The 23977-nt window shown below is 44.5% G+C and overlaps 1 protein-coding gene across 2 annotated transcripts in view; it reads left to right on the forward strand.

Moving 5' to 3' along the window:
• The window catches only part of LOC147417572 (uncharacterized), a 123791-nt gene that overhangs the window by 28388 nt on the left and 71426 nt on the right, over positions 1-23977 (forward strand). For both annotated transcript variants that reach the window (XM_086507641.1, XM_086507640.1), the window contains exon 2: positions 7567-7637. In XM_086507641.1, coding sequence (XP_086363767.1) covers positions 7567-7637 — 71 coding nt within the window. The remainder of the gene's footprint in view (positions 1-7566; positions 7638-23977) is intronic.

A 23977-nucleotide genomic window follows, 5' to 3' on the forward strand; every position in this document is an offset into this window, starting at 1 on the left:
CACAAGCTAACAGCTACAAGGCTTGGCCATGCCATGGGTATGACCAACTTTCCAGCTGTGAAGTCTACTACTCGCACTTTCTCTTTGTTGTCCAAGGACGCGACAATTCAAGCATGTAAAGAGCTATTGAGCTCGGATCACCCCAATTATGAGTGAAACAGACGGCTTCTCGCAATCTTCAGGTATTACTTTCTGGCTCGGGATGCCAAAGAAGACAAGGTACAAACAGATATTCTCACTACATTCTCCCACTGCGACGGGCTATACTGTTTAATCCACACTATCCCATGTGGATTCCACCAAATTCTCTTCAGCTCTCTGCAGTCTAGGGCTAAAAGATTTCGGGCCCAAGTGCAGTCTGTGCAGTTAACTTTTAGATGTTTTGCGGCGCCTCTCTTGGCATGGATCATAAACATACCTATTAACATAAATGAAGTGGATGAGGAACAGGGAACCTCGAAAGGGAAAAGGAAACCCGTGAGCATGCAAGTAGACCCCACAGTCACCAAGAAAAAGAAGATCAAGGCGAAAGTGATGAAGGATACAGTGAAATCTCTACTCTCCTTGCCAGTTTCTGAGAGACAGCAGACTAGGGTACATCTTGAGCGTCATACGTCTACTGCTACACCTGGTTCTGCTGTGCCGACACCAGTGTCTACTGCCGCTCCTCAGGACAGGATGGTCTATTCACCCTTACAGGATCCTCTTCCTTCTCCTCCCATCTTCACTCATACACCGGTCAACATATCACTCGTTGCACCTACAACAACAATCTCTGAGGCACCTTCTACACCGAGTGTCCCTACTTCTAGCTCGCCGGTTGTGCCACCATCTGCACCTACTTTTAGCTCGCCGGCAGTGCCACATGTGCGCCCTCCAGCATCACATCCATCTGAGGGATCTTCAGGTAGGACCGACTCCACTTCTCTGTTTCAGCTTTCAGAGAAGTTGCTTTAGGACTCCAGAGCTGCTATTGCCACCATCGAGCTAGGCGTGGAGCAGCTAGCTGCAACCCACCAGCATCACTCCGCCACATATGCAGCTATGGAGGGATCCCTGCGAGTTGCCGAGAGTGCCATTGCAGATCGAGATGCAACGATTTTTGCACTACAGCAGGCATTGAAGATAAAGTCGAGAATTATTGATGACCTCAAAGCACAGGTGCAAGGATTTCAAGAAATGCTTATGTATGATAACATGCCTACCCAGGCTACTGTGGGATATGGATGGACTAAGCCAGGGATACAGGTCCAGAGTCCAGCCACCTTTGCAGCGCCAGCAGGTCCCTCTCAGCCCTCTCAGCAGTTCATGGGACACTACCCAGCAGGTCCCTCTCAGCCCTCTCAGCAGTTCATGGGACACTACCCACAGCCCCAGGTCCAGTACTTCACTCAGCAAGAGTCTCAGATCCAGATGCGACACATGCAGAGCCAGAGTGTTCCTTGCTGTGACGGTGTTACTGGTGCACACTGCCATGGTTGCGTTACTAGGCGTCCGGAGTTCACTTCAGGGCAGGTACTCCCATTCGCTGTGCAGTAGATGGCTGCTACAACCACAGGAAATCAAGGTATGCAAAGCACAGGAAAGCAACCGCATGGTTACACTATTGATCTGATGGCTCCTCCCGATCCGGAAGCTTCTGGAGCAGCAGTGGGGACGACCCTTTCCCTTGGGTGACAGGACTGTGCTCTTACCTCATCTTTCATGGTACATATAGTTACTTTTGCAGTTTCATTCAGTTTTGGCTCACCGAGACGGTCACCAGTCTTGTGGCGGGCAACCTGTAGCCTGCTACAGTGTCACTTCACAGGACAGGCAGTTGGACAGTTAGCTACAGTTGGTCTGGTTCACACTGGACGGACCCTTTGGCTGGGAGTGACACGTGGCAGGGTACCTACGGCGGTCTAGTGGACGTCGTGGCCAGGTCACCACCACCACTCAGTTTGGAGATAGACTTAGCTGGCTAGACATTTATGGGCCGTTGGTGGCTCTTATGGTTGTACATATCAGTAGTCGTTTTGGGGGAGTGGGGGTTTTTTATCTTGCACGTAGTCGTCTAGAGAGTCTTACACAGAGCACTGCTTCACCATCCCTGCACATCTGAGCCTCGACACCCCATTTGTACCTGTGAGTCCTTGGCTGGAGCGGAGTGTGCTGCCACGCCAGAGTCTGTACATGGTTCTTTGAGCTAGTCGAGTCCACATGTTCTGGTCCACTGTTGTGTCTCTGTTGTTATCCATTGTTTCTGTGTTGTTATCCGTTGTTTCTGTGTTTCATTCTGTTTGAGAGAGTTTTCATTTGTTTGAGTGAGATTGTCACGCTCATTGCAATGAGGGGCACCCACACTGTAGAGAGCACGACGCATTATCCGCGCTACAAGGCATCGGCCTGCGTCATTTGGAGGTTTTCAAACATACAACGAAACGCTCCCTAGGCATCGGCCTGCGTCGTTCCGAGGTTCAAACAATACCAAAACAGTATTTCTCACTTCTCCACCCGGGAGTAAAATCACCAATCATTGAAACCAGTATCAAACCAGAGTCAAACAATTCAAATCGGCACCAAAACAGGTTCAAAACAGATACCATCCATTTCAAACAAAATCCAAACAGGATCACCAAACAAGATCAAACAAAACTTAAAAAGCAATCTCGACATTAGTTGAGCTCGAAAAGTCGACTGACTTTCCATCTTGAAACCTGCACCAAAAATTAGGGTTAGGTTCCTTCGAAGAAGTTGTAGCCGAGCACAGCATGGTCCATCAGCTCTTGGACAAACAATGTTTCTTTGACGGCGATGGTAGTCCCAAGATAGCAATCGCACTGGACCTCCAAAGTCATCTGCTTGTGAAGAGACATCTACTGGGTGATGTCGTGAAATTTCAAGATATAATCTGCTAGAGTTTCCATGGCAAGCATTTCAGGATACCCCACTCTGCCAGAAGTTGCACTTCGAAGGAAGATGTCAGAAACCATGTAACTTCTGGCAATTTTTTTTTTCTTGAAAGCTTGCCAAGTACTTGGAGTATGCTGCTTGGTAGTTGTAGACATCAACATCTGCATGGCACTGCTTCTGAGAAGAACAGTGACTTTAAACAAATCTGGATCCTTCTCTTGCAAGTGATCTTAATTGGCTTATGCCCTATAAGACATGAGCGGTGAAGACGGGAGCGCACCCGATGCGCGATGAAGTAAGGGTGAGAGTGGCTAATAAGTCCGGGTTGGAGAGCAAAGATCTCTCAAATAAAATTCCAATAGCTTTGTCTGCTCTTTTGTAGGACTGGTATGCATTTAGAAAAGCACACGCCTGATGCTCTGATACCACTGTCACAAGGCGGGCACCACGTGCCAATAGAAAAGAACAGATTGAACAAACTTTTAGCACTTCAATAACAACTGAAATGAAAGAGAGAGAGACGACACGCGACATGAAGTGGCGGAATTCCACCCCAGAGAGTATTGGCTCCAAACCTTGGCGCCCCTTTCGGTATTTCTTTATATTACTGTCGATTCACAAAGTGCAACAGCCGAGGAGCACCTGCTCTGCAATCTGCGCGCTAAAAAGTGCCAGAGAGGGCCCCCAAGGCTCATATTTAAAGGCCCAAACCCTAAAAGCATCAAATATGAAAAGCTGACCCCAAAAAATCACTTTTCTAAAATTTCGGGATTTCCCTAAAAATCCGCCGCGAATTTCGGGACGTCCGTACAGGTGCCACATCATCATATTTTGATGTGCAAAGTCTTTTGAGTGTGTTCTGCTTTATTTTTAATGCCTTTATGTCACTTGGGGCCCCATCGGACGGGGTCCCCATAAGTTGGTAGGACTTCTTCTTCTGTTGCTTGTTCGTCTTAGGGTTTCTAGAATTAGGGTTTTCAGGTTTTAGGGTTAGGGTTTTCAGAATTAGGGTTTGCAGGTTTTAGGGTTAGGGTTTCCAGAATTAGGGTTTCAACAGTTAGGGTTTTTGGCAGAAATTAGGGTTAGGGTTTTTGCTTTCGGGCAGCCACATCATCTGTAAGTTGGCTCCATTCTTTAGGCTTTGACACGTCAACAGTTTGTTACAGTGGACTCGCCGTACGAATTGTCCTGTGTGTATGTGTGTGTCTGCAGGTACTTCATCGCGAAGGAGAAGCGGGAAGGCTTTGCAAAGCCTACGCTTGGAATTCTGGGAACGGAATTTGGAAATTGTATGCGGAATCTCGACTCCGAGTACAGACTGAAAAAGGATCGAGAGCTCGCCTCTCGGATTTCCCTTACGGGAAGGAATGATCATCGACTTCGAGAATTAGAACGGAGGGGTTTTCTCTGGTTCTTGTGCTTGTAAAAAGATTCTCCCTAATAAAAGATTCTCTTTAAGGGGTGGAACCAACCCATCTTCTAGTCCCAAATACTGTGTAGAATTTGTTACTCAACTCTGTTTAGTTGAAAGATTATTTATATTCATCTTGTTGATTATTCGTGTGCGCTCCGGTTTGTGACATTTTGGTAGTATGCATGATGTGATTCGCGACTCTCTCGTGACGAGCGCACGTCTAGAAGCTCGACCCATTACTTCCATTGAGGCCTCTGGGTTTGCTCCTGGCATGCACTCTTTGTTTACGCATGAATGTCTTGATGTGACTGTGTCCATTCAAAATGTCCGTTTTCGTCGAAAGTTTGTGATTTCTCCTCTCTCAGGATACGATGATGTGATTTTGGGCATTAAATGGTTTAAAGGTCATAATCCACAAGTTCGTTCGAAAGAAAACACTCTCAGTCTCGTAGTTGAAGGAGCAGCTCTCGTGGTTCTTCAATGTGACACTAAGATTCCATCTATGTCACTAATCCTCTCACTCTCATGTTTTGGACTAGGTTAAAACACGGTCTCATTCTAGAGAAGCATGATTTGTTGCATGACAAAGAACATGAAAAGACATTGGTATCGAAACACGAAAAAGAACAAGAAAAGGAGACTCTCTCAGTCATTCCTTTTCCGAAGCACGACAGCATTTTTTGCATGATAAAAAGGATGATAGTTTAGATAATGATTTTGCTAGTGAAGCTAACCTCATTGCAGATATGATCAATCACGCAGAACCGATCTTGGCTTTCGAATCGAGGTCCAAAGAACCTACTCAAGAAGTATTGTGTGTTCGTATCATTAGTTAGCACGCTTGTTCGAGTGTTTCATTTGTGACGATTTCTTGTATTTTCGTCACCGTCTTTATGTGTTTCCTTTCCACAGGCATGCCGTATTGTACGATGCACATGACTCACTCACGGATGAGCACGGACGTATGTGGATCACTCTCGAAAAGGAAAAAAGTTTGCATTTCAAGGAATTCACATTCCATGTCTCTTCTAAGGCATGACACAGTCTCAGAAAGAGCATAAGAAAGATTGTCCATCAAGCATTGGCATTTCCGTTGTGATTTGCCACAATTAATAGGTTTAGGTCGAAAGGTCAAGATTCGATCTCCCTTTTTGCGTGTGTTTGGTGAACGCTTTGGCACTTAGCCACTTTATTCATCTGCATTGTATGCACAGTCCTTTAAAAAGAATTGTATTTTTCTAGTTATTCTACATGGAATATGATTATGATTTTGTGTTGAAAGTGGTTTCTGGAATTTTCCTCCTCGGAGATTCTTGAAGAAGGTGGAACCATGACCATAGACGCAGTTGGAACATTGAAGCCACAACAGATCCCTTTGTCGCTTTTGGTGCGGCTCAAAGAAGCAAGCATTGCAGACCTTTATGAAGTTTAAGTATCGCACGACCCACGCATTAGAGTGGGCCAGCGAAGCGTTCTTCGCAGGATGCCAGGAATTGTTGGCGCACTCCCTCGACGCCATAGAACTCGGTACCAGTACCTCACTTTGGAAAGGAGGGGGATGTCACGTGCACATCTAACCCTATGTGCATGTGGACAAGCTACTTCAGGTCAGTTTAGGAAGTGTTCTGGCAGCTTTGTGAACCTGTGCGCAGGCCGTGGATGTCCAGGCACTTAGAGTAGTTGCATATCCTCTGGTTGTACACAGCATGATCATCAGCATGACATTCAATACCCATTATGAGCATTTTACAGTGCATAGAACCCAATTTCCCCAATTATTCACTTTTCACTTATTATTTAATAAGTGACTTTTGTTGGGAAACTGAGTAGGGCAAATTTGCTAAGTGACTATATAAGAAACCTAGCGCTAGCACTTTCTGGTAGAAGAGGCAGAAGAAGTTCCAGCAACTTGCAGTGCACCTTCTCAGCAAAACCGGCATGAGACTTAGCGTTTTCAGCCACAAGACAAACCTGGCGTCTTTGGACATCCCAGATCAGCCAGCGTTTTCAGATTCCAGGAGATAGCGTTTTCAGGTTTTAGGACCGTCCTCGTCGTCGTCATCATTGTCGTAAACATCGTCGGCACGTCCATTGCATCTTGACCATTGTACCAGATTTGTGCAATAAATAGCATAGACCTCTCTCGCCATAGAGAGGGGGGCCCTTGGAGGAGGGTTTGAGAATTGTTTGGTGTAGTATTCTTTTCTCTCTCTCTCTCTCTCTCTCTCTCTTAGTCTCAGCACCTTCATTCACAGTGTCATTCACTTTGTTTGTGATCATTGCACTCTCTCACTGAAGGAACGGAAGGCTCTCCCTTCCGTAAGTAAAACGAACCCTTGAGCACAGTTCGGAGCACTCATCTTTAGCAAAGTTCAACATTCACTTCCGCTCCACCTTACATAGCCTGCTGTGTTTTTCTACAGGTTTAGGGTTTCGCACATAAACTGCAAGAAATAAGCCTCGAAAGGTCTTGGGACGCGTATATAGGGCTTTGGGCACCTTGATAGTGATAAAACAGGGAATTAGAGCATGCTGAAATTCTGTTGCAGCTCACCAAAAAGCTTCTAAAATGCAAGGGAATGTGTCCTAGAGGTGTACTTTTGACCTAGATGGGTTTTGGCACCGTTATGTTACTGAAATCAGGTCGGAAACCTGCGATTTCAGCCCTTGACAGGTTTGGACAGCATGGTGAGAGTTTGATCTAAGTGTTCGGGTCGTCTATTTTCAATTGAATAAAGAAATACCGAAAGGGGTGCCAGTCTTTGGGGCCTACAGGGTGTTGGTCTCCGTGTGCGCAGTGACGATCTAGTCGGACAGAACTGTGTTCTCTTTGCTTCTTAGTGCTCTCTGTAAAGTTAACTGGTAATTGAATTAGTACCGCCCTCTACTGTGTACAAGCGAGTTATAGTAATAGCTTCCATGCTTCATCTGAGAGCTACACTGCCCCCCATGTGACTCCATGTGCATCCCATGTGATTTCTTATTCATTCTAGCAACTAGGATTGCATATTTTGCAGCCGTTACATTTTTGAAAAGATTTGCAAAAGTTTAAGGTTCCATTAAAATTTTAGTCTAAGCTTTAAGAGTCTAATTGTCTGATTTCAAAGCAAAACATTGTTTAGGATGTGATTTGTTTCACGAGGATTCTAAACGGTTGCATGGTTTGTTGTTTGGGCAAATCTGTCGAGTACTACTTGTGCTTGTACTTTACGTGTAAGTTTTGTATTATTATAAGCTCGAAATTTTCATGTTTTCAGGGGCTTAGAACCAAAACTTTTATCCTTGTCGGCAGCTCTAGGTTTGGCACTTGGAGTCTTTCCTATTTGTGGTAAGTGAAAATTTCATTTGTGAAGCAAGTGTATATTATGTGATTTTGTTCATTATGATTATAATTGAAAGCTTTGAACTCTGGCACTTCCATGGCAAGATGATAATCACTTGGGCATTAATGATGTGATTGAAAATGTCGCGGCTATTGTCCATGTGATGCATGATAAACGTAATAATCTTTCTTTTTATGGACAAGTAGAGAAGTTAACATTGTTTGATGCAAAGCTACAAATATGTAGGCTTTAAATATCTTGCTGGATGCTTTGAAGAACAACTTTTCTTATCTTAGAAGTCAAGATACCACAATTTTGTTTGTTTTCGTTGTTAAAGAGTTTGAGCAATGTAGAAATCACCTCCAAGAAAACAAGTGTGGACTAGAAATGCTTTTAGGCATTTAACTAACCCTCAACCTCTTTGTTTTATCTCCATATTGCTTATAAATTTGGGCTAGTTTTCTTCTCGTGCCATCTTCCTTGATAAACCGAAAACTTGACGGGCGACATTCTAGAGATTTTTGAGCTTAGCTTATGGGTTGATGTGCCCATAATAAGTGGTGAGATGTTGGACACATTGTGATCCTTGCCAATACCTGGTGTTGGGTTTTCTTGGTCACCAACGGAAGTCTTACATTTTTATCTATCCATTGTAACTAGTGTTTATCATTCATTCTCTCTTTGTAAATAGTATTATCCCCCATGTTCAAGGCAAGAAGTGTACACACGAGCTCTTGGTTTCCAAATAGCATTTATTCAAGTAATGGAAATTTTTGGAGGAAATAATCACACCAATTGTTTTTGGGATCAATCTAGTGTCTTGGCTGCACTGTATCTGCTACCCTTGCAAAACAACCATTAATCAAATTATTGTCACGTGCACATCTAACCCTATGTGTACGTGGACAAGCTACTTCATGATAGGGGTTCATTTAGCCTAGCTTAGGAAGTGTTCTTGCACTTTTGTGAGTCTGTTCGCAGACCGTGCATGTCCAGACACTTAGAGTAGATGCATATCCTCTGGTTGCACACAACATGATCATCAGATTACCATCAGAATCCATCAGGAGCATTTTACAGTGCACAGAACCTATTTTCCCTATTTTAGCCATTTTTCACTTATTATTAATAACTGACTTTTTTGGGAAACTGGGTAGGGCAAAGTTGCTAAGTTAATATATAAGGAAATTGGGAGTCACTTAGTGGAAGCAGAAGAAGAAAGGAAAGCATAGGCAAACACTTGCAACAAGCTCTCCAACCTCCCTTCTCAAGCAAGAACCTTTCCCAAGTACCTAGCGTTTTCTGCAAATTCAGCCCTCAGCCTAGCGTTTTTGGATTCTTCAGCAAACACCAACAAACTGCAAGATTAGCCAGCGATTGCCTTGTTGCAGATCCCTACCGCAACGGTGCCGTAGTGAAGGAAAACCTCAGCACTCCAGCGTTTTTTCAGCCTGCTGTCCAGCGTTTTCAGTCATAGGAAACAGCGTTTTCAGCCTGCTGTCCAGCGTTTTCAGTCATAGGAAAACAGCGTTTTTCAGCCCTAAAAAGCAGCGTTTTTCTCAGCCATCAAGTTAGCAGATCAGCCCCTTGACTTGGTGCAACAGTTACCAATTCGTAGTATTCAGTTTTCAGCATAAGCATCGTCATCGTTGTCCTCTCCGTCGACATCGATGTAGCATCATTAGGAATTCACAACATCAGCACCTTGTATCAGATTGTGCAATCAATAGCAATAGACCGCTATCGCCATAGAGAGTGGGGCCTTCGGAGGAGGGTTTGACGACTTTCAAGTGTCGTATTCTTCTCTCTCTATCTCTCAGTCTCAGTACCTTCATGCACAATGTTTACCCACTGTGTTTGTGATCATTTGCACTCTCTCACTAAAGGAACGGAAGGCTCTCCCTTCTGTAAGTAAAAGGAACCCTTGAGCACAGTTCGGAGCACTCATCTTGAGCAAAGTTCAACATTCACTTCTGCTGCACCTTACAATTATTATCTTTAGAAATGCATTCTTCAACTCGGTTATCTTCAATCAGGATCATACCAACTGCTCTTGTGATCACTCTATTAAGCTTGTTTGCATTGTACTTTCTACCGTAAACAACTATTAGTCAAATTATCATCTTTATGAAATAGGTCCGTCACAAAATAGTGGGAAGGTAATCCAGTAGATAAGCAAGCCTCAAGGTAGCAACACTATCCTAACACTTTGTGTGGTCTAGGATGAAAGATTTCGGTTATTTTAAGTCAAAAAGAGACTTATGCAAAGGAAATACTCATACCACTACCTACTGGCAACTCTTTAAAGAAAACAAAGTAGTTTGAAAGATTCTCCACTACATGGCCCCGCATCGAGCCTACTCATCCATCTTCACGTGTGTGGGCCTTCTGTGCATGCGCCACCGTCTTGCCCTTCCCCCTATCCATATCTCATCCCAGCCAGCCTGATCAAGCTCCTACTACCTACAATTGCTCCGGAACAACAGCACATGGGTAAGCTAGAATTTGTTCTCTTATGTATGACAAGGGAAATGAGAACGACTATTATAAGTGCATTTCTTCAAAAACTTTCCAGTTAACTTATCAAAAACGTAGTTGAAGGATATTGTTTTCTAGAAATTACGACATGTTTGACATGATCACTAATGCACATACCAAGAGTAGCATTTAGAACACTGACCACCAAAGGAAACTTGCAAACGTACGTCTATGAAGGACAATGCATAACAATGATATACAAGTTGGCCCTGATCCGGCATGAGCACCTAATGCCTAATCAACCAGAGAACATTGAACACATAGTTAGAGTACTTGAACTGAAAGAAAAAAGCGTTTTTTTTGTTCAAAACCTCCCAAGCAGCTACATCGATCTCTTTGAGGAAGATGTGGTACAAATAGGGTTGAGTCAAGATAAGAAAAACTGATTACACAATAGTTGCATTGCAAATGGGGAGGAGGGAGGAGCTTAACAAGTGGCTTTGTGTGTTAGCAAAGACCGTGCTCCATGCGTGGAGAAAGGATTTGGCCACCACAGACTAATGAAAGCCCCGACACAGAAGAAAGGTCTTGAGTAGTGTTCCCAAAGAACATTTTTATAGACAAACAAAAAAATTCGACTATTGAAAATTATTGGTTTTTCTTTAAAAGTATGTAATTTTTTTTTGAAAATTATAACTAAACTATGGAAACGGTTGCAGTTTTTTTCGGAACCGCAAAGAGATAAAAACACAAGTAAAAACCAAAACGTAGTAGGTCATTGTAATTCTTTATAGGTTTTTTGTGAACACTGTTCTTGGGCATGGGCTATAACCGGCCTATACAACGTAGAGGGCGATACTATTTCAATTACCTGTTAACTTTACACAGAGCACTGAGAAGGGAAGAGAACACAGTTGCGTCCAACGACTAGAATGTCACTGCGCACACGAGACCGACACCCTGTAGGCCCCAAAGACTGGCGCCCCTTTCGGTATTTCTTTATTCAAATTAAGGTAGACGATCCGACCACTTAGCACAAGCTTTCACAAAGCTGTCCAAACCTGGCGAGGGCTGAAAACGCAGGTTTTTGACCGGATTTCGACAGCATAACGGCACAAAAACCCCTGTAGGTCAAAAACACCTGTCTAGGACGGATTCCCTCGATATTTGGAAGCTTTCTGGTGAGCTGTCACAGAAATTCAGCGGGCTGTAATTCTCTGTTTTTCACTGCCGGGAGCCCAAAAGCCTGTACACGCATCCCAAGGCTCTCATGAGGCTCCCCCGATGTTCCCTTGCAATTTAGGTGCGAAACCCTAAACCTGCAGAAAAACACAGCAGGCAGTAATTCCCTGTTTCGGATCGTTTTTAGCAGAGCGAACACGCCTACGACAGTCCCAAAGGCTCCCGCACGCAATGGGACAGTTCCCCTGTGAATTGGACGAGTTTTCACTCGAGAAAACTCTCCAAACTCGCAATCTTTCGTGATGGAACTGTGCGTACCTGTGGGGGATTAGCAATTAGCTAATCCGGTTCCTGTTCAGAAGGCTCTTGCCTTGGCAAACGCGCATAAACCCCCAGAACTGTACATAGGTCAAATGAGAAGCCCACTAGTGGGGCATAACATACTGTAGATAGGGGAGAAATAGAGCAGTATGTAGCGTGCGGGACATCACTCCCGTCACCATACTGTGCATAGAGGGCAAGGTAAGCTTTCCATAGCTTCTGTACCTGCTACAATCCACCTGAGGCTGAAAATGGCGCCCCCTTTGTCGATATGCAGCTCGTTTTTGCCTCCCAGAGTGGCAGAATCGCTCACAGGCTGACACGTCGCCCAACTTTCGAGTTTGGGCTTTCCCTGCTAAAAATATCTCAAATGGTGCGTCAGTTGACTTGGCAGTAGAGCAATTCAGTTGACTTGGCAGTAGAGCAATAAAATGTTCCCCTTGTCATTCTAGAGCTAATGACGCGAACACATTTTCTTGTCAAAAATAGCAGTTCCCTAAATTTTAGGAGATGCTTCCATGGCGTCTCTATCGGTCTCCTGACCATCATTGAAGACTACCATTTGACCAACATCTACAATGTGGGTTAATGTACTGGCCCCTTTCAACTTATAAAGTTGCAGTGACTTGACGAGTGGCCCAAATTCCAGTTTGGCGCACACGAGCTTCCATACTCATCAGAATTCAGTGCTAACTGGCCCGGGCAGTCCCTGTCTGACCGACCTAGATCCCCGATGTGAGAAACCCATTTGGCTGTAGCCGTTTCACACTGGCCATGCAATGTCCACTTGCACCTTTTCAAGGGTTCCGGGACAAACAAGTAAAAATAAAATAAATATATCTAATACTTATTTACGGAAGGCAACAGGAAAAAATACACCTCCTGGTGACACACCCCACCCTTGAAATACTGCAAGCGATCTCGCTTGCATGCCAATAATACATGCGGATATCTCCTGATATCACATATATTCTATGATGGGAATCGAAGATATACATGCTTCCGGAAATGTAGCGTTGGACGATTAAACAATCCCACCAACCTGGCTACGACACATATATCAAGCATAGAAGTCTTCTAGTGTACTCTTGAGCACAAACTTCTCTAGCTAAATTCTGTATGGAAAGAGTAGATACAATTGCTTAACTACTATCTTGAGCATCATGAACCATGCTCTTGCCTTGCTCCAAAAAGGCTGCATCAAGTCACTGTGGGTTCCATTTGAAAGGCTTCAAGATACAATTGCAATAGCTGAGGTGAATCAAGCAATTCAGACTCTTCCATCCATTTGGCATCTAATGATGGATAGTTCTTGAACTTCACCAAATAGCGTCTTGCAACCTTTCCTCTAACCTTTCTTTCTTTATGTGCCAATATCTATTCAGGAACAAGGATTTCATCCAATTCTTCCACTTCGGGTTGTTCCTCATCAAGCATATTCTCTGGCACATCACCAACAAAGGGCCTTAGAAGGCTGACATGAAAAGCATTATGTATTTTCCAGCCTTCTGGTAGCTTTAACCTGTAAGCTACATCGCTGATCCTTTCTGAAATCTGAAAAGGACCATAATATCGCATACTGAGCTTAGGAAACAAGCGTTCCTTGCCTTTCATTTTCCTTAACCTGGCCTTTTCAAAGCGCAAAAGTACCCAATCACCAAGTGAAAATACAAGTTCACGACGGTGACGATCAACAGCTTTCTTTTGCTTAGCCCGAGTCTTCTCAAGAGCAATCTTTATCTTCCTGTATGTTTCATCCATATCTTGCACATACTTGTCTGCCTCAAATATCTTGTCCTTAGTCTGCAAAATGGGTGGGACTTTCTTTCATCCTTCCACTATCTCAAATGGTGCCTTACCTGTTGATGTATGCACAGTGTTATTGTAAGCATATTCACCAATGGGAGATGGTGTTCCCAAGTTGCCTTGTGCTCTGACACATAACATTTGAGCAGGTCCAAGACAGTAGAATTTGTCTCTTCTGACTGTCCATCAGTTTGCGGATGAAACGAAGAAGAGAACTTGAGCGTAGTGTCCATGTTCTCAAACAATGCCTTCCAGAAAAGACTCGTCATACGTGGATCCCTGTCACTGACAATTGACTGAGGCATCCCATGATATTTAAAGATATTGCTCATGAATATCTTGACCATGTGTTCTGGCTTTATCTTCTTCCTAACAGGAATGAAATGGGCCTGCTTACTGAACCTACAAATGATAGTCCAAATCCCATCATTTCCTGTTTGCGTCCTTGGAAGATCAAAGATAAAGTCCATTGCTATACTTTCCCATGGCCTATCAGGGATCGGCAATCGCTGCAACAATCCCGGTTGCTTTTGTCTGTCAAATTTGACTTTTTGGCATACTAAGCATGATCTTACAAATGTGTCAACATCTTGACGCAAAGCTGGCCAATAGAAGAATGCCTCAACCCCTTTCACTGTCGCATCAATTCCACGATGCCCAGCATAAGGTGGAGCATGACTTTCCATCAAAATCTTTGGCCGTAACTGTTTAGTAACGCATAACTTTCCATGCATCATGAGAAAGTCATTCTTAAGCATATAGTGCTCATTGAAAACTGCGGTCAAGTGATCCCTATGCTCCTCTTCAGACTTTGAGTAGACAATCATGTCAACAAAGAAGGTACCCACGAAGTTTCTATGTGGTCTAAAAATTTTGTCCATCATTCTATTAAATGTGGCAGGAGCATTTGTGAGACCAAATGGCATGACAAGAAACTCATAGAGACCAAATGTTGTCCTGAACGCAGTCTTATGGACATCTTCTGGTCTAATGCGTATCTGATGATACCCGCTCTTTAGGTCTATTCTTGTAAACAATGACGCTCCCTCAAGCCGATCAAGAATGTCATCTATCCTCGGTATGGGGAACCTGTTCTTGATAGTATTCTTATTCAAGGCGCGATAGTCAATGCACATGCGCCATGAACCATCCTTCTTCTGCACTAAGAGTACAGGCGAACAAAAAGGGGATGAACTGGGCTGAATCAGCCCTTCTCTAAAAGCTTGTTGACGTGACCCATAATCTCTTTCTGTTGGGCTGCACTAACCCTGTATGGTGGTCTATTCGGTGGACTAGAACCTGGCACAAGATCTATAGTATGATCCTCAGGTCTCTCAGGAGGTAACTCACCTGGCAAAGAGTCCGAAAAACAATCACTGAAACCACTCAAAAAAGTTGACCTGTCTTTATCTAAGGTAGACAAATTAGATACAACTTGAGGTACTTCTTTTGCAAAGATCAAGTACGTAGAAAGATGATTCTTTATTACAGATGAAATAGCAGAAGCAGAAGCAACTGGAACAGACTTGCCTTTAAGCTTTACATCAAGGACATGAGTCTTTCCTCTATGTACAAGGGTAATCTTTTTGTTGTAAGTATCCACCATAGCATGCAACCTGTAACACCATGGGATACCCAATAACACATCACAGCCCTCAAGCGGCATAATATGAAATTCTTCCGCATCCACATAGCTCTGAATGTGCAGATGAAGCTTTCCCAGAATGGGAGTAACAGGCTCTGAATGTCCTGGGCATGCCAAACCTGCTTCGCCTGTCATACCCATCTCCTCTGCACGAATGCCCAACTTTGATGCCAATTCTGGTGATATGAAATTTGCACGGGCTCCTGGATCAAAGAAAACCAGCACTGTCTGGTCTCTAACTTTGCCCCAAGCTCTGCACAGCTCCGTGGCATCTGTGTTTGGTTGATCTCCAACCAAATCTGGAACAACTCCTGCACTCGGCTTTGGCTTCTTCCCTTTATGGTCTGACTTGTCATCCTTATCCTGTGACTTCTTCTGTGGGCACTCATTTGCAAAGTGTCCTTCCTGTTCACAAATGTAGCATTTCTTGGCCTCCCTAAGAGCTTTCCTTTCTTGAAAAGTTTTGCTAGAAAAATGCCTTTTTTGTCCTTGTCCTCGTTCCGAAGAAGATTTAGACTGCTTCTTGGACGTATCAGCTTCTTGAGTGGAGGGCTTCTTTACAGGAGACTCAGAAGGCTTTGTTGCAACATTGCCCTTGGCTGAAAACTGTTTGCCCTGGGCCCCTTTCTTGTGGCTATTAAATCCATCGGAATCTCCCTTCGACAGATTGTTGGCCACTCTTGCATTCTCTATCAATTGAAACATATTCATGACAGTAGTCTTTGTGCAGTAGTCCCTGATTTTCTTGGGCAATCCGCAACAATACTTCTCAATTTGTTCTGACAAAGGCACAAACCTGTAAGAGGTGACTGGCAACAGTGCGGCCCAAAACCGTTTATTGTACTCTTCCAGATCCGCACACTATTTAGCATTCAACTCATGCCATTCCGTCATTACATCCACTTCAAAAGTGTTTCTCAACCATGCAGGCGCAAAAAGTTGTTTGAATTGGACCCACGTTGTTGGGGCTTGACCTTGGTTCAACAATGCGGTCCACCATTGAAGCGCATTCCCTTTCAAGAAAGTGGCAGCCTTGCGTATCTTTGAAGATTCCGTGAAGTTGCCTCCAACATAAGCTGCATCGAACTCCTGTATGAAGGTCAAAGCCTTTAATTGGTCCTCAGTTCCTCTGAAAGTTTCAAACTTCACTCCCTGCCCACCTTCCTTGTAATCCTTAGGCTGACTCAAAGGAGCCACATTATCATAAACAGGTGCCTGTAGCAGTCGTGCTCCATGAGTGTTCATTCCAGCACTCGCATCAACTGTTTTCCCTTTCATATCTGCATTTTGTACGTATGGCTGTGAAAAACCAGCCATACCAAATTGTGTTCCAGGCACTCGAAACTAGCCATAGGCACCGTGAAAACCTGGTTGGACACCCATGTTCGCATACATAGGGTTACCCATGCCTGTTTGCATTGTCCCGAACACATTCCCTGGCATATAACCTGTGGAAGGTCAAGCCATAGCTCGAAACACTGAACCACCTCCAAAATAACCAGGATAAGTATTAGGTACTGGAAGGGTCTGACGCATAGCCTGTTTATTGCTCCCTTGACCATTCACAAACGGTTCCTGTCCAGCTAAAGCAAGTTGCTTTGGATCATTGGACACCGCTAGTTGCTCAACCACATGGGCTTTCCCTCGAGCATCATGAGTCCTCTGCGCATTGGAAATCTCCTTTTCTTGCAACGGCTCAGTCATACCCTGTGTAGGAGGCTGAAAACCCTGTGTCGGAGCCTGTAAGAATTCCTGCATCCTTGGGTTGTTAGCCAACTGCTGAAACATGTCCATGCAGCAACGCAGTTGGGTTCTAAACAACCTGTCCTCTTCTTGAAGAGTTGAAGGAATTTTCTCTGTGCCATGTGAGGAAGATCCCTCTTCAGGTACTTGGTCTCTCTTCTCTGCCATATCGACAAGCTCTATGTTGCTTTCACCCACAACAATCCACGCTGCACTTTTTGAAGAAAAAGTGACTATTCCGTCGATGGAACCATATAACCGTCCTATACAACGTAGAGGGCGGTACTATTTCAATTACCTGTTAACTTTACACAGAGCACTGAGAAGGGAAGAGAACACAGTTGCGTCCAGCGACTAGAATGTCACTGCGCACACGAGACCGACACCCTGTAGGCCCCAAAGACTGGCGCCCCTTTCGGTATTTATTTATTCAAATTAAGGTAGACGATCCGACCACTTAGCACAAGCTTTCACAAAGCTGTCCAAACCTGGCGAGGGCTGAAAACGCAGGTTTTTGACCGGATTTCGATAGCATAACGGCGCAAAAACCCCTGTAGGTCAAAAACACCTGTCTAGGACGGATTCCCTCGATATTTGGAAGCTTTCTGGTGAGCTGTCACAGAAATTCAGCGGGCTGTAATTCTCTGTTTTTCACTGCCGGAAGCCCAAAAGCCTGTACACGCATCCCAAGGCTCTCATGAGGCTCCCCCGATGTTCCCTTGCAGTTTAGGTGCGAAACCCTAAACCTGCAGAAAAACACAGCAGGCTGTAATTCCCTGTTTCGGATCGTTTTTAGCGGAGCGAACACGCCTACGCGTGTCCCAAGGGCTCCCGCACGCAATGGGACAGTTCCCCTGTGAATTGGACGAGTTTTCACGCGAGCAAACTCTCCAAACTCGCAATCTTTCGTGATGGAACTTTGCGTACCTGTGGGGGATTAGCAATTAGCTAATCCGGTTCCTGTTCAGAAGGCTCTTGCCTTGGCAAACGCGCATAAACCCCCAGAACTGTACATAGGTCAAATGAGAAGCCCACTAGTGGGGCATAACATACTGTACGTAGGGGAGAAAGAGAGCAGTATCTAGCGTGCGGGGCATCACTCCCGTCACCATACTGTGCATAGAGGGCAAGGTAAGCATTCCATAGCTTCTGTACCTGCTACAATCCACCTGAGGCTGAAAATGGCGCCCCCTTTGTTGATATGCAACTCGTTTTTGCCTCCCAGAGTGGCAGAATCGCTCACAGGCTGACACGTCGCCCAGTTTCCGAGTTTGGGCTTTCCCTGCTAAAAATATCTCAACTGGTGCGTCAGTTGACTTGGCAGTAGAGCAATAAAATGTTCCCCTTGTCATTCTAGAGCTAATGACGCGAACACATTTTCTGGTCAAAAGTAGCAGTTCCCTAAATTTTAGGAGATGCTTCCATGGCGTCCCTATCGGTCTCCTGACCATCATTGAAGACTACCATTTGACCAACATCTACAATGTGGGTTAATTTACTGGCCCCTTTCAACTTATAAGGCTGCAATGACTTAGACGAGTGGCCCAAATTCCAGTTTGGCGCACACGAGCTTCCATACTCATCAGAATTCAGTGCTAACTGGCCCGGGCAGTCCCTGTCTGACCGACCTAGATCCCTGATGTGAGAAACCCATTTGGCTGTAGCCGTTTCACACTGGCCATGCAATGTCCACTTGCACCTTTTCAAGGGTTCCGGGACAAACAAGTAAAAATAAAATAAATTTATCTAATACTTATTTACGGAAAGCAATAGGAAAAAATACACCTCCTGGTGACACGGGCCCTAGGAACAACCCCCCCCCCGGGGGGGGTTAGTCCTTTATAGCTAGTAGCCTTATTCCTTAGAGTGAAACTCCTTACCTTCATTACCCTCTCTCATTCTTTTACTCGTCCAAATTGGAGTCTTCACACCAGAATTGATGCTGATTTGTCATAGCTATAGGAGGTAGGCGTTTTTTTTAATGACGTATCAATGAGCGTACTTGTCCCCCTTTCAAGTTCCAACTTTGGTAAGCCGCTTTCTTGGCGTAGAATCCCACTTGGTCACCATCTTCGGTTATTGGGATTGCTTTTGGTTGCGTTTTTCGGAGGTGAGGTTGCTCTTCATCGTGGAACCTGATGGGCTATCCATTGGGATCAAACTGTAAACAAATACATCCTGTTTCCTACACAATCAAAGGCATGTTTGTTGATGCACATGTTCATAAGGTCTGGTTGTAGAAACCTTCGCACACATACACGAACCCTTTTTAGGCTTGTTATTGGGGATTGAAGACGATCTTAAGTTCTATTTTAAACTCATTTTGTGCATTTGGGAAACTCCACACGAAACTTAAACTGCCGTAATGTAATGGGACGGCACCACATGCCAACAGAAAAGAACAGACTGATAAGACTTTTAAGCACCAAACAGCTGAATTGAAATAGAGAGGCATCACACAAGACTCGGAGTGGTGTAGTTCCATGAAACCGGCCTGTTCGATCCAAAAAGGGCGGTAGACTTTACTTTAAACCTTGATTTAGCTTTCACCCATTATTAGTCGTCTATTTTACCTGTACTTTCAAGACACAACAAAGGGGAGAGGGATACAGGCTGCTAGATTGCACCTGTATGAGTGGACAGACACCAGATTGGCCCCTAACTTAGGCGCCCCTTTCGGTATTTCTTTATTGTTCAAAAGAGGGAATAAACGCTGTGGTTCCTACAAGCTGCCCCGCACAAACTCGGCTGAATTTCCACTGTTCCAGCCCGATTTCGGCAGCATAACTGTACTAGAACCCTTCACGGTCAGTATTCCCACGCATTGACTGACTTTCCCGACGCATACGGGCACTTTGCAAAACCTGGCGAGAATCTGCAGCACGCTGAATTCTCTGTTTTCAGCCCTGAAAATGCGCCAGATCACCTGTACAGCGGTCCCCTTGCGTCCCCGAACCTCCTGGGGGTATTAGGGTCCGTTTAGGGCCAAAACCCTAAACCTGCAAAAATACACAGCAGGCTGTAATTCACTGTTTCGGGCTCCGTTTCGCGTGCCGGTCGCATCCTTAGCAAGTCCTCGAGCTCCCGCACCTGTAGGGCTACTTGCCCTTTGAATCGGACGAGATTTCTGGCGTGAAACCCCTCCGAATTCACCTGTACCTGCGGGGGGATTAGCCGCTAGCTAATCCAGTACCTGTGCAAGAGGCTCTTGCCTCGGCAATCGCGCATGAACCCACACAATTGTACATTGGTCAAATGAAGAGCCCACTAGAGGGGCATAACATACTGCCAAAGGGGAGAGAGAGGGCAGTGCGTAGCGTGCAGGGCATCACTCCTGGCACCGCACTGTGCATAAGAGGGAAAGCAAGCACTCCATAGCTCTTAACCTGTGACAAAAGCTTGCAAAATGAGCCTCCCAGCTATAAATCACGTTTTTGCCTTCTCTATAAGTAGTAAACTGGCCTCAGAGTGCCAAGTGTCACTCATTTGTGCATTTTCCCGCTTTAGACCCTCGGGTCTAAAAATATCTCACCTGCAGCCTCTGTTGACTTGGCCACAGAGTAACAAAATGATCCCCATGTCAAACTGCACGTAATGACGCGAAGACATTTTCAGGTCCCAAAATAGCAGTTCCCTAAATTTTAGGAGATGCTGCCATTGTATCTTTCTAGGTCATCCGACCCTCTTTGTACACTGCGGCCACATCCAGAACTGAAATGTAGCCTCTGTAGCAAAGGATTCCACTTTGGCTAGTCAATGACCCCACTTGGCTAACCATAGTCCTTGTCCAACCTTAGTGCTCTCTTGCCCTCAGGCTTGGACTCCCTCTGAACAGTTCCACACTAGCTATGCAATGCAGGGCAGTTAGATTTCCCGAGGGGTGTTTCCAAAAAGTGAAAGTAAATAGATAATAAGAAAGAAATCAACAAAAAGGATAGATAGTAGTCACACGCTGGTGACATACCCCCCTCTTGAAATCTCAAACGTCCTCGTTTGCATCTATGTCGTCCATGCTTACTGTCAACACTGATGTATTCAACACATGTCGACACATATACGACACATACATGCTCATTGTCAACCCTGGTGTATTCAACACCTCGTCGACTCATGTATTGCCTGCGTGTGAACCCTGTCCCAATGACATAGTGGTAGCTTCGCACTCTGCCATTGCTTTGAGTCACTAACTTTCCAATGACAAAATGGTAGCTGCACATTTTGCCACTGTCTTATAGTACACGTTGGATCCCGTAACACTTTCGAGCATACCCAAACCGACAGTTTAAGAATGCAGTTACACATGTACTCCTGAATAGAAGCAATCATTGTATCCTTGACAAACTGACAAGAAATACTCACTTCTATAGCACTAACCAAACTTTTGGACATTCCATAAGAGCAATTGCCAAACTGACAATCTGTACAGCTCTAACATTCATGTAACAGGTATTTCATTTGAGCTCACTTTAAATACCATGTACATCATTTGTTTCAGAAGCCATTGTCACACTGACAATCCATGTAGCTTTGAAACTCAAGGGGTCAAGGTAGGTTGCAAATCGAAGGCTTCCAAGTAAAGTGATAACACAGTTGGTGACTCTGCAAGTTCACCTTCTTCCATCCACTTAGCATCCATTGGTGGATAGTTTCTGAACTTTACCAAGTAACGCCTAGCAACCTTGCCTTTCACTTTCCTTTCTTTGTGTGCCAAAATCTGTTCAGGGACCAAGATCTCGTCAAGTTCCTCGACTTCCGGCTGATCTTCAGCTGGCATATCTTCTGGCACATCACCCACATAGGGTCTGAGAAGACTCACATGAAACGCATTGTGAATCTTCCAACTGTCAGGCAATTTCAGCCTATATGCAACATCACTGATTATGTCGCATACTTGAAAAGGCCCATAGTAACGCATGCTGAGCTTTGGAAACACTCTTTCCTTGCCCTTCATCTTCTTTAACCTTGCCTTTTCAAAGCGTAAAAGCACCCAATCACCAAGTGAATATACCACTTCACGACGGTGACGATCAGCTGCTTTCTTTTGCTTTGCCTGAGTCCTTTCTAAGGCCACTTTGACCTTCTTGTACATTTCATCCATGTCTTGAACATACTTATCTGCTTCAAATATCTTGTCCTTTGTATGCAGTATGGGAGGAACTTTCTTGCCACCTTCAACTATCTCAAAGGGTGCCTTGCCAGTTGATGAATGCACTGTATTATTGTATGCATACTCCACCAATGGCAAATACTGCTCCCACCTTCCTTTATGCTCTGACACATAGCACTTCAGCAGATCTAGGACAGTAGAATTTGCCTCTTCTGACTGCCCATCTGTTTGAGGATGAAATGACGAAGAGAATTTGAGCGTGGTGCCCATATTCTCAAACAAGCCTCTCCAGAACAAACTAGTCATGCGTGGATCACGGTCGCTAATAATCGACTGTGGCATGCCATGATACTTGAAAATATTGCTCATAAACAAGCGTGCCATCTGATCTGGCTTTATCTTCTTCCTGACAGGAATAAAATGAGCCTGTTTGCTGAATCTGCAAATAATGGTCCAAATACCATCATTTCCTGTCTGCGTTCTTGGAAGATCAAAGATAAAATCCATAGCAATACTTTCCCATGGTTTATCTGGAATAGGTAGTGGTTGCAATAACCCTGGTGCCTTTTGCCTGTCAAACTTGACCTTTTGGCATATTAGGCATTCTCGCACAAAGGCATCCACATCCCTTCTCAATGTAGGCCAATAGAAGAATGTCTCTACCGCTTTAACTGTAGCATCGATACCACGATGCCCTGCATACGGTGGGACATGACTCTCTTCCATAACTTTGCGTCGCAATGGCTTTGTGACACACAATCTGCCATGCATCATCATGAACCCGTCTTTAAGAAGATAGTGTTCATGATGTTGTCCATCCATTAGTTGCTCGAAGACCCTTGCAAAATCTTCATCATTTGCATACTGTTCTCTCATATCATCAAGTTCATGATGATAAGGAATCGACACAGCTGAAATTTGTGGCTTTCTTGACAAGGCATCAGCCACAACGTTCTTCTTGCCTTCCACATGCACAATCTGAAAATGGAACATGGACAAGATATTTGCCCATCGCATATGCTTCTCAGATAACTTTGTCTGTGTCAAGAAGTATCGCAAGGTCTGATGGTCCGTTTGGACAACAAAGTCTGCACCTAGCAGGTAGTGTTTCCAACTTAAGAGCGCATGAATCACAGCCAGTAACTCTTTCTCATAGACCTGCATGGTCATCTCTGGCCCTTGCAAAATTCTGCTCTCATAGGCTACTACCCTGCCATCTTGCATTAGCACAGCACCAATGCTACTACCGCAGGCATCACACTGGAGAACAAATGACTTCCTAAGATCTGGCAACACAATGATTGGATCTGAAGTCATCTTTTCCTTTAAGAGATTAAAAGCTGAAATCTCTTTCTGTGTCCATCTAAAGGTGACTGCCTTCTTTTGAAGAGCATGTAAAGGTGAAGCAATCTCAGCGAAATTTCGGATAAACCTTCTGTAATAGGAGCATAGTCCCAAAAAGCTTCGGACATCATGCACCGTCTTCAAATTTGGCCATGACTTGATCGCTTCAACTTTTGCAGGATCCATTCTGACACCATCCTTTGAGACAATGTGTCCCAGAAAGTGAATCTCTTCCAGAAAAAACTCACTTTTCTTTGCATTGATGAGCAACCTATGACTGCGTAGCTCTTTGAACACAATGGCCAAGTGATGCCTATGCTCCTCTTCATTCTTTGAGTAGACTATCATGTCATCAAAGAATGTACCAACAAACTGCTGGTGTGGACGGAAAATTCTGTCCCTCATCCTATTGAACGTAGCAGGAGCATTTGTGAGACCAAAGGGCATCACTAAAAATTCGTAAAGGCCAAACGTCGTTCTAAAAGCAGTCTTGTGCACATCCTCTGATCTAATGCGGATCTGATGATACCCACTCTTTAGATCTATCCTGCTAAACATAGCTGCTCCTTCTAATTTGTCCATAATATCATCAATTCTAGGTATAGGGAACCTATTCTTGATGGTATTCTTGTTCAGTGCACGGTAGTCGATGCACATACGCCATGAGCCATCCTTTTTCTGCACCAACAACACTGGAGAACAGAATGGAGATGAACTGG

This window comes from Adiantum capillus-veneris, chromosome 30 (genome assembly GCF_014529385.1).
Source record: "Adiantum capillus-veneris isolate H3 chromosome 30, ASM1452938v2, whole genome shotgun sequence".
Lineage (NCBI taxonomy): Eukaryota > Viridiplantae > Streptophyta > Polypodiopsida > Polypodiales > Pteridaceae > Adiantum > Adiantum capillus-veneris.